Source organism: Cariama cristata, unplaced genomic scaffold (genome assembly GCF_000690535.1).
Source record: "Cariama cristata isolate BGI_N322 unplaced genomic scaffold, ASM69053v1 scaffold468, whole genome shotgun sequence".
In the NCBI taxonomy this organism is placed as follows: Eukaryota; Metazoa; Chordata; class Aves; order Cariamiformes; family Cariamidae; genus Cariama; species Cariama cristata.
Genome location: NW_009630538.1, coordinates 83,544 through 95,715, shown reverse-complemented (window position 1 = coordinate 95,715; position 12,172 = coordinate 83,544). Strand labels below are relative to the sequence as shown.

At 39.2% G+C, this 12,172-nt stretch overlaps 1 protein-coding gene across 1 annotated transcript in view; it reads left to right on the top strand.

The window, feature by feature from the left end:
* Positions 1 to 1,298: 1,298 nt before the first annotated feature.
* The window catches only part of LOC104165819 (Down syndrome cell adhesion molecule-like), a gene marked incomplete at both ends in the record, with an annotated part of 91,480 nt that continues 80,606 nt past the window's right edge, over positions 1,299 to 12,172 (top strand). The window contains one exon of the mRNA XM_009705571.1: positions 1,299 to 1,430. Coding sequence (XP_009703873.1) covers positions 1,299 to 1,430 — 132 coding nt within the window. The remainder of the gene's footprint in view (positions 1,431 to 12,172) is intronic.

Below are 12,172 nucleotides of genomic sequence, written 5' to 3'. Positions count from 1 at the left end.
TCTCATTTTGAAAGATTAGGTCAAAGCAAGTCAACGTAACAGGTTGGTCACACAATCAGATCACATCCAACCATTTACAATTAATTATTCAAGCCTTGCTTTGTGCTCTTGTCAATTTGAACAGAAGAGCTGTCAGCTGTTGAGTCTCTATTGAAGACCAGCCTTAAATCGTTATTATTGAACTGCTCCTTACTAGACTCTGGGGCCAATGCTACTGTCAGAAAGAAAAAGAAATGAAACACGGTATATTGACTTTTGGATCTTTTGGATATTATTTATTTCTTTTTTCTCTTCTCTTCTGCGTTCTTTGCTCTGCAATGTGCTGTGCTTTGTACAGTGCACCCTTTGCTCCAGAAAGAACGTCAAGTCAACAAGGCTCAATTTACAGGGGTTGCATATCTGTTCCACCTTTTTAATGAAAATGATCTAGGGAGGGAGATGCTGTGTCTTGACTGTGGACATGGTGTAGAATGCTAATCCTGGGGTCAGTGATACAAACTCTTGGGGCTCTGCCTAGGAGGGTTGGAGTGAAGAAAAATTGGCCTTCTCCTGGGAGATAAAGACTATGAACTATGAAAGCAATAATGTTGACCCAAATAACAGTTACTCAAGAGATTGAACCAATGCAGAATTTGCTTAGAATAAATGCCACACAGCTGTCAGATTTTGCTAGATTAATTTTCTTTTTATAAGATTCATTTATGGCTGTTCACAACCCTAAGCTATTGGCTGCATAAAAGAGTGTACCCAGATTAAAGCTGAATATCAAGAAAAGAGAAGAAAAACAGTTTTAGTTCAGAACTTTTTCTTCATTACTTTTTTGCTGCCTGTTTTTGAAAAATAGGGGTAATTATTTTTAAATGTTCTTATCTAAGTGACACTAGGATTTTTTGAATGCTCACGTAAATTGTCAAGTCCCCAAAACTACACTATTTTTTCTCAGGAAAAAGAAGTACATTGAAGCAAATCGGGTGAATATCCTTACTTTAGATGAATTTGTCCAAAAAAGAGTACTTTTATGCCTTATGCATTTAAAGCACTGTGTACAGGGAGTCACATCTCTTTTCAGGCAACTGTCACGCACAAGTAAGAACAACAGACCACTGGTATGTGATTTTTAAATCCCTTTTAAGCCATGTTCTGATGGCGTAAGCGAGACACACACATATATATATATATATGAGATACACATGTTTCATAATGCTCCTCTACTTAAAGGTGTATTTTATCCCCATGTGCTAATCCTTTAAAGACAAATTCTGTGTGTACAGTTGCCTGACGTTGTTCTGCGTCTGCAGTTGTGCAAGAGGTCATGGATGTGTCTGACTTGCGCTGTGTACGCTACAACAGTTGCACTGCACCGGTCATCGGTCCAAAGTACTCACTTCAGATTCTGCGCATCTTGGATGGACTGAACGTGCTGTACATGGGTAGGCATTTCTGTCAGGTCAATCCTGTTTAGGCAACTTTATGCTGCTTGCATTTTCTGGGAATGCAAGAAATGTCAATTATATAGATCTTCATGTATAAATGTTATTAGCGTGGTCAAGGCCATCTCAGCTAATGTCATATTATGCTGACAAGCAAGGTCACTCTGACTCAAAATGTTCTTTAATGGCCTGTGTTGACAAAGAAAGAGAGAATGACTGCTCAGGAAGACTGCTTAGGGTCCGGGCAATGCTGATCTCTGTCTGCTTTGACATTTTTCTTTCGTTGGGTTTTTTTTAATCTAATGCTGTTCTCCTTCTTTTAGAAGTGGAAAAAATAATTTCTGAGACTTTCAGACAAATTCTAGTATTTAGAATATGAGTTTGCAGTAGTTTTTTCTAAAACACCTCTGTTTTCTTAACACTCATCATTTAAAAGATACAAAAAACACCTCATAGTGGCTCGCATTGCTTAATAAATGGTGCAATGCAACCCTAAACCAGGGCTGTAAACATTAACAAAATAGATGCTTTTCATCATTTGCAGACCTAATTCTGTCTTTAAGTAGAGGAAAAGCTCAGGAAAAGCAGAAGAATGCTTACAACAGGCTTGCCTGAAATATTAGTCTGACAAAAGGCTATATTTTAAAAACAATTTTTTCTGAAATCTTCATACAAAATGAGCAACAGTGCAAACAAAACAGGTACCGTGCACTTGTGAGCACTCTGACAGTTGAACTAGTAGAATAGTAGTAACATTTAGCTCATACATAAAGATTTCCGTATTCAAACTGTGTCCTTGTTTTGTACCTGCACAAAGGGTTGAATAGTATCTGGCAGATCTTCAGGCACAGCATGGAAAATAAAGAGTAGGAAAGGATGCTTTTAAATTCAAAGTCCAGGACCTGGATACAGGATTCCTAAGTCTGCCACAAACACACAAGATAATATTAGGCAAATCAATTAGCTTTACAGTGCCTCAATTTCCCAAGCAATTAAAAATAGGCAAATGATGAAAATTACCTAAGAAATGTATTTGGGCCTATTAGCATAACATTCCTGATATTTGGAAAGGCTCCCAAGCCATGGCGCTCTGAGCAGTTCAGAGAAGGCAATTAAAAAAACCTAACTTACAGTTATTCTAAAGGAATTACGCTTGTTGTACTCATAATGATTTTTTTTGTGCTGCCAATCTAAGAAAAGAAACAGTACAGAATCAAAGTAATCTTTATAAGATGGTCTGGAACTACACATCCTTCCTAGTTTTATCTCACATATATCTTTGAAATTAAGTTGGAATGAAATGCCCCATAATCTTGAGTTGATGCTCAGCATAAATCACACCGTGAATTTAATCCATGCTGAAAAGTTATATTTACTGAATGCTTTTTATTCCTAAAAAGTTAGTTTGCCAAAGATGTCAGCAAAGAGCCTACCTTGACAAAGTACAGAAAATAAAGAGCATGATTAGAATAGAATAGAATAGAACAGAACAGAATAGAATAGGCTATTTCAGTTGGAAAGGTGCTGCAATGCCCATCTGGTCCAACTGCCTGGCCAGTTCAGGGCTGACCAAAGGTTAAAGCATGTTATTAAGGGCGTTGTCCAAATGTCTCTTAACCACTGACAGGCTTGGGGTGCTGACCACCTCTCTAGGAAGCCTGTTCCAGGGTTTGACCACCTGCTTGGTAAAGAAATGCCTCCTAATGTCCAGTCCAAACCTCCTCTGATGCAGCTTTGATCCATTCCCACGCATTCTATCACTGGATCCCAGGAGCAGAGCTCAGCACCTCCCTCTCCACATCCCCTCCTCAGGAAGCTGTAGTAGACAGCGATGAGGTTGCCCCTCAACCTCCCTCTCCCCAAACCAGACAAGCCCAGAGTCCTCAGCCGCAGTGCCCCGAGCCGCTCCTCACAGGCCAGGCCTGCCAGCCCTGTCACCAAGCCTGGTTGCCCTCCTCTGGATGCATTTAAGGACCTTCACATCCTTCTGAAATGGTGGGCCCCAGAAATGCTGTATCTGCTTACAACATTGTAATGTAACACACATTCAAAGTGTTTCTGGTTACTGAAATGTTGTAAGAATTCTAAAACTTTGTAACCCACAAAAAGTGAGGTCTGCATGCATGATAAATCCCTGTATGATGATGCAATACAGTCTGGGATCGGATTCTCAGGCATGGCTTGCAGTTATTCCAATTTAAAATCAGTGTGTTTTGTGTTGGTTTTTTTTTTTTTTTTTTCCCCAGCAAAGTTGATTATATGTGTGACTTATCTTGTATGATACTCAGTTGCTATTTTTCTAGTATTCCTTTATGGGGTAATTTCATTGCATCAGGGTCCGCAGGAGATATTTTCTTCATTATGCAGTACAAAACAGTCTTTACCTATTTCTGCTCTTAGTACTGTCATCCTGATGTTTCATCTCTTCTGTTTAAAACACTGCTTCATCAATTGTGATGATGCTATGCTGTATAGGAACCCAATGAAGGTTCTGTACGTGTCTATACCGAGGAAAATGTGTATCAAGTCCTAAAAGATGGGACTAGCTTGTCAGGAGAGTATTTTTAAAACATGGTAAGTATATGAGTGGTACTCAGATCTGAAAGAAGTTAAAACCCCAAAATACATGAAATGGGGTTCTGTGCCTCACCTGCATTGTGCGAAACATAAACCAGTGACAGAAGTGGGCTCCCATTAAGTTCCATAACTGGGTATGTTCAGAGTGGAAATTACTGTGTATGATAGAGGACAAGTTTCTAGAGGAAAATTAGCATGTAGCTAATGGTAAGGGAAGTTTAAAAAATATTTTATTTCTTAAAGAGCTGTTGAAAGTGACTGCATAGACTTAACACTGATGCCTTCTTTGGAAAGGTAGAAATGTACGTCATTAATTGCTTTTTTCTTCCTCTTAAAAATTATTCACTGAACACTGGACTCTGTCCTCAAGGGACTGGCCAAGAGTCTCCAGAGGAAATGATTTAATTTAGCTCTAATTCCTAGTGGAGCTACCTCCTCCCACAGTTAATATTTTGAGTATTTTTTTTATCCAAAGGACAACATGGTTTAATTTTTCAAATTGATCAAGGAAGATAGTCATTAATTGCTTTTTTCTTCCTCTTAAAAATTATTCACTGAACACTGGACTCTGTCCTCAAGGGACTGGCCAAGAGTCTCCAGAGGAAATGATTTAATTTAGCTCTAATTCCTAGTGGAGCTACTTCCTCCCACAGTTAATATTTTGAATATTTATTTTTATCCAAAGGACAGCATGGTTTACTTTTTCAAATTGATCGAGGAAGATAGTATCTTCTTCCCAAGTCACTACCCTAAATGCAAAATTAACCTGTTTAGGTTTCCCTGATTTTGTACTCCAAATAAGTCATTAGTTGAAAATACTATGCTAGAACGTACCGCATGAGGCTTTGTCTGCTAGTTATCCCTTAAGTCAAAATTCTGAATGCTCAGATGTCTTGTGAATCTTTGAATAGATTTTTTCATGAAGGGAAGGGGGTACTGTTCTAAATTTCTCATAAAACTGTTCCTTCAGGTTGAGATGCTTCATTATGTTCACAGTTACCTGCAGAATAATTGTGGCTAAACATGCGGGCCCACAGAGCTGCAGCTGCTCTTGTTAATGTAGCATAATATTGATTATTTGCAGTTAGTCAAAATAATTGTGCTGGCGGTGGCACTTGTAATTCTGTGTATGTGAGGCTGTGATTTATTCTGATCATATTGGCTATAACAGTACATATTCTGCATAGACAATGACTTCGAAGCTATAAACTATTAAGGTGCACATTTGATGATGTTGACATAAACCAAATGCTGTTCAGGCCAGAGGAGATGGAGGTTCTCCCTTTACTTAACAAGCTTGTGTTTAAATTTACATGCAGATAGAAGGAGAGATGGGTTATGTTCCTTGACATTGTAAAGAGTAAAGCATAAGTTTATCTGTGCTAAGCCACTGGTCAGCTGCAGGCTATGTGTTTACTTGGGATGCACCAGCAAAAGCCTGAGAGAAGAAATTTTAATCCTCCAGACAGCTCCATATATCATGGGCAAAGCTGAATCCTCTTTAATCAGAGCCCCTAAAACTAGCTAGTGATTTAAAATTATCTGCTTTCTTTCTAGCTGAAAGAAGGAAAGCAGCTTCTACAGCAACGTGTGCAAGGACCCAAATCATCTAAAACTGCGGTATTAAAGCTTATGGCAGTTTTATTTAATATCCTGGAGGACTGACAGTTAACAACAGCGGGTAGATAACTGTAGCTACTCATGCCTAATATATTCATAAAAGATTAAGAGGGTGAACAATTAAATATAAACATTATGTGATCAGTCACGTTTATACTATCCAATCATAAAGTAGCAGCAATTAGCATAACCGAGTCTGTGACCACAGAACTACAGGTCCTGCATCTATTTATGTTTTTCTACAAAAAGAGCATATTTATTCCTCCTTTATAAAACTTGAATACTGTGTATTTAATATAAGTAGAATTGGTATGGACAATTGGCATGAAATATAATTTTGCAGTCTCAGAAACATGGAGAGGGCAATAAAATGTGTTCTGATTTGTGTAATTTGTCTAACAATCTAGTTTTCAGAATGGCCATTATCCTAGTATCCCAACTTATTCAGAAAATGATAGCTGTGCGCATAGAATAGCACTGATGCACGTATGTCTTTCCTTATTCTGTGATTACAGAAACACAAAAGAACTCATGTTACAGTTGAATTTAAAGCAGCTAAAACCATGAATACAGATCCCACCAGCTTTCAGGACCTGTTTGATTTCTGAGCATTGTGTTCGGGCCTCATCCTGTCTGAATGTGAACCCACCACGGTACCACAACTCTTGTTCCTATGGTAAAGCTGTAATTGACTCAGCAGATAATCTCTCTCAGCTCAATTTATAAAGCCAAAACCGAAGCTTCATTTCCCTCCTCCTCCCTTCCACTTTATTTTTCTTGGATTTTTTCGCTTCCTTTCTCCCCCCCCCCCCCCCCCACCCGCTCTCTCTTCCTTCTTTTCTTTCCCCCCCCCCCGCCTTGTTTCTTTCTCCCTTTTTCTCTCTATTTTATTCATCTTATGGTTCTATATGCAAGAAATAGGCAGGTTTGTTGTCTTAGCTAGTAATACTGCATGCAAAACATTAAGGGATATCTGGAAAATATAGCTGTGGCAGAATCTGAAGTTATAAGAGACAGTAAGCGAAGAAGTAAACACGACGGTATCTAGATTTCACTAAACCCATTTTCTTTGGAGAGAAGTAGAAAGACATGGTTGGTCCCTAATATTCCTTGGAGATATAGGTGCCAAAATAAAAGCAATCCTATGTTAACTGTTTTCCTCTTTAAGCTTTTCTACTTTCAAGGATCAAGTGGAAAAATATTTCATGACATTGCTCCTTTCCTCTCCTGGCATTTTAGAGAGATGGCGATGCTGGTTGAATTGGATCTCCCACACGTTGAGCAGCTCTGACCTCCGCTGGCCGAGGGGCAGGGTGACCTGATCCCTAACAGATTTACTTGTGTCCTCTGATTCAGACTGAGCTGTCACCAAAATAAATGTTTCTTGAGGAGGGAGATGACTGAGGTAGAAGAGGTAAGGGGAGTAAAGAATGACATTGTAAGAAAAGATCTGTCTTAGTTTTGAGCTATCAGTTCTATAAAAATTTTGCAAAGTTAAGAATCCGTCTGTGTTACAACTGGAACCATGTCAGGCCATCGGATTGAAAATGTTTATAAACATCATTAACTCTTTACAGAGAAATAACCTCAGTTATTTTTTAATGAACTCAAAACAGATTACGTGCCTACATAAAATAGAAAAATGCCTCATGTGAGGCTGCTGGCTTGTTTTATAAATTCTCAAATTTAATTCGGGGCGGGGTGGGGGGGAACAGAAGGAAAAGGGAAAACTCTGGCTGTTGTGGAACTGAAGAAAACTTCAGACCTGCATGCTCAGTCTTATGACAGAGATACATCTCTGCGAGCTTTGAAGAGCCTGGAACAGGAGATCCAATGCGGCAGCAGCCTCCTCTGCCTCAGACAACCACTCCTGGGGCTTTGGTGATTATTTCTTTCCTTGCATCAGGAAAAAACTAGGAAGATCAAATACCTTAATTCCTCATGAGTAACATCCTACTGTGGTGGCCCTTGAGAAGCTTTGCCATTGAATTTTTCTCCCAGAAACTGAGTCAACGCTCGTGGTGGCCTCTCCAGTTATCAAAACTTAGATCAACGAGAGACAAAGACCAGGCCGTGCAACGCAAATAACCAGGCCTGTAACACAAATAAGTATTTGGTTCTTCAGCAGATGTGCCTGAAGGGTGGAGTTGGTAACACCAGGGAGGGCTAATTTCCCTGTAATTGATTATGGAAGTTGATTGCCCTTGGGCTGTAGGGCAGTGCTGTGGCTTCCCTCCCGCTCCTGGTCTCCCGGCAGTCAGCTGCAGGCTGTGTCCCAGCCAGGGAGAGGGGCCGTCGGCAGGGAGCAATTGGTCGGCCTCACAGCTGAGGGAATATGTGGAGCTAAAAAAAAAACCCCAGTTTTATCCTCTGTAAGGTCTGCTAGTAGGGCCTGTGAGCTTGGCTACATCTCCGGGGGGAGGTTGTGCTGCTCAGAGGAGCGTAGTCATGTTTTGACCATCTGCACCACCTACTGTGAGCGACACCCCAGGTGTCTCGTGTAGGTTGGGTACATTATGTGAGTGGTGCTTGGAAAAGTGAAATCCTTACCTCCTTACACGCCTCTCTTCCCTCATCTAATCTTTGGTTTGTGTATCGAAAGTGTTCGCAGGACTGTGACTTCAGGGCACAGTTGAAGCATGGCTGCTTCTGGCACATTTTCCACGCCCAGAGCAGCAGATTATTTTGCTTGGAGAATGATGTTGTAGCAGTGCTATAAAACTGAGTGATAGGTTACTCTCCACTTTGGCTCTGTGGGGAGGTTTCTCCCCTTGCATGCACGGGTCACACTAGAAACTTGCTTAGCAGGAGCAGTTCGATCCAGTGGAGCTAACAAGTACAGCTGATAAAAGTTTATTTGTTCTATATTGTCATTTGGCACACGATTAGAAGAGCCATCTGTTCTCTTAATTTCTATCAACCCAATTTAGACTGCAATAACAGAATGCCGTTAGATGTGTTTCCAACAAAGTGAAAATCAAATATGATTTTTTAAACCATCTTAAGGATAACATTACCCCTATTTAAAGACTAGCAGCGTGCTGGGGGAAAAGGACATGATAAAAGAGTAGTTAATGTTACAGTTTTAAAATATTCTCATTTTCATACAAGAATATTATGCACTAATTCGACAGGAAAGTGTTCACATTTTCTTATGAATTATACATGAGAACAATTTCACATAGGAAACCTAAACAGAATTATTTTAACTTATTACTCAGACCTGTAAAATTTTATTTTAATCTCTGATATTATACAGTCTAATGGAAAGCATAAAAAACCTTACATAAGAACAATTTCATAATTGTTAATGTGACCTCTTCTCACTTAGAGAAACGAACACACGATATGCTAATGCAGCTCAACTTTAAAGAAGTCACTAGGTTATTTAGGGCACTAGTCAGCAGATAGTAAAATGAGGGGTGTGTTTCTAAAATGTCATGGGATTCAGGGCCCTTGGTTCAGGTTGGTCATGCCCAGGTACGACGCAGTTTCCTCCCCCTCTTCCCTGTTTGTTTTCTTCAGGGTCTTACTACTTTGAAATAAGTATCTTCAAATCAAGTGGTTTGATAATGTGAAGACAGAAATTTCAAGTTTCAATTAATGAATGAAAATTAGTTAAGGAAAGACATGTTGATAAATTATGCAAACCGTTCAAATGTTGGTGTAATGGCAAATGATGATATGGCTTGGTGAGTTGCGTAGGGAGATTGGATTGTGTGATAAAGAGGTCTGAGATGAGTATGTAGTTTTTCATACAGCCAATTCTAGTGTCAAGACAGACAGATAATAGGTTGCATCTACAGAATGGGGGAAATCTATTCTCTAGGAGATCACAATTTGCAACGAACAACTGGAGCAAGTTAGCATTGATAAGAGGACTACTTATAAGAGGACCACTTATGGGTGCGTAAGTGGAAGGAAAATTTGTATGGAGGAGAGTGATGACATTTTTCATTCACTGTTACCAGAACCATTACTGAATTTATGTGCATGATCCACACTTGAAAAAGAACTTCAAAAAGTTGTTAAGATGTTGGGAAAAATCTACAGGAATATTTCAAGACATGAATAATTCACAGTAAATGATTTAGGAAGTTCAATCTGTGTAACTAATTAGGGAGAAAGATAGTTTAAGAGGTAATTTCCTCATGTTCTGTAAGTACTTAAATAGGCAAAAGATTTCTGACTGCGGAGGAAATCTTTAATGAAGGCACAGTGAGATCCAACAGCTGGGGTCAAAGCCAGATAGACCACAAACAATACACTAACTTTCAAAAGTGAGAGTAATTAACCATCGAAATAATTTACCCAGGGGTATCACATGCTCTTTGCTTACAAGAAATCTTTAATCATGACTAATGTCTTTTTAAAAAAGCTATAGCTTAACTTCCAGATACGGACTTGGTGCAGGAGTTAATGGGTGAGGCACGAGAGGTGAGAATAAATTACTCTAATGGTCTTTCTAGTCCTTGAATCTCTACATTATTTTTTTTTTTCAGTCTTGCAGAGAGGCAAAGTTGTGTATTAATGACAGATGGGATGTTGCGGAACGAATTATGGATTCCATTCCCTGTTTTTGCACTGACTTGCGTACATTGATCCACATATCTCAGTAAGCTTCTCTGTAAAACATTTAAATTTTAAATAGTATTATGTTACTATGCTTGCCTGCCTCACCAAGGCAAAAGGTAATAAGGGTTCCTAACGTCCTTTGAACACTTTGAATGAAATACATACTACAGATATTGGACCAGGTTTTCAAAGGCACCAAGCATTGAAAGCTAAAAAAGATGTAAGCTTTCAATGTCTCTGAAAATCAGGTGCTGAAATTATTATAATCAAGTTTTCAAGGCATTAATACAAACACTACTGAGGAGGAATAATAAATGGGAATTATGAACTATATTTTGACAGTGTTCTTTTTAATTGTTGTGAAGAAGGCTTCTCTGTCTTCCTTCCTTGAAACCTGCTAACAGCCAAACAAACAAAGAGCTTCAGTTTATCTGAAAGGGTGTTCCATTTAAAAAAAATACCTCCTTATTTCGCATATTAAGTAGGTGAGTCAAAAAAATTAGACTTTGTTACAGCAAAGCAAGAGCGATTAAATTAAATGCGCCTCAAGAAGAAAGCACTCCCCTAGATCAACAGGGCAATAAGAGCTTGTCGATCCCCATCCTGGTGCATTTCTAAACTCTTTTTGAAGTACAGAAGGCAGAACGCTCAACACTTTGGCTTTGTCACAGCTGACAGCCTGTCGGTTTTAATGAAAATGCTCTCCGTTTAGAAGATGACAGAAATTATATGCATTTCCCCTTTTATTTTTCTGTCATCTTTTCTGTCTCGTGTTTTTACAGTAGAAGGAAAGGTTGCTTATTAAAGCATTACATAAGTATGCAAAATATATTAAGAAGAAGAGAGGAAAAGGAAAAGCTTTAGCCCTGCAATTAAACACAATGTGTGCTGGTGAGAAATGTGTGCTGTGGGATAACATCTGACGTGTGACAATAACTATTTACTTTTAGTTATCTTTATAGAGCGTGAGGCAAAAAGCTGTAGATAATGCTTTAAGTGAAGGTTTTATGATACGATTGCCTGAGTAATTTCCAACAGGAAGATGATCTAAGCAGTGTTAGATAGCTCAAGTATGTTCATAACTTCTCTAGAAAATACCGCAAGATAACACTGAACAATTTCTTGGCTCTGCACAGCTTTCACAAACCTCTTTTATTAAGTGGCAAGCTTTTAATAAGTGTACCCGCTCTCATTGACCCAGATGTATAACTGCATCCGAGGAAACTCGCTTCCAGGGAGGGCTTCACGTGCAAATACAAGTCAGTACTATGGGATCTGGAAATAACCCACAAATCTATACATATTCTTCAACCTGGCAGTAGCCACTCCACATGTTTGCCCAGTTTTGATTCCGGAGCGAGTATTAGTGGCAATAACACGTACAAAGTAGAAATACCGAGGAAGTGAGCTTGCGGCAGTTTTGAGGGAAGCTCTGAATTTGACCTTCTAACTTAATTGCTGTGACAGTTGCTTCATGCTTATCCTAAGAAGAGAGACAGATTTAATTCTTAATGATGGCCTGTATAGACCATATCTCAAAATTGTGCAGAGGATCTGAAAATAGTGAGAGCTTTAGAAAAGCATAGAGAAGGAAAGTAATTTTTAAACATTGGACATATTTATATGATTTTAAACCTGTGCGTGCTAGTAGTTTCCAACAGTGCGACTCTTTGTAGAAATGGAGCTATGTATATTTAGCACAGGTGAAACCGGATCCCAGGAAAAGAAAGCTACATGGAGCAATGTTGTACAAGGAGCACATTTTTGTCTCTCAGCATGTGCAGGTTTACTGGAGGGACCAAAATGGTCACTGCCATCCCTTTAGCACCTCTTTATGTGTTCATGGTCCTGTGCTGTGAGAGCGACTGAGCAGCATCTCCAGCAACATCTACCCCTGCATAGTTTGATAACGGAGTTATATCGCAGCTTGAAAGGTCTGCGCTAAGCCTCGATGGGGCTGCAGAGGACAT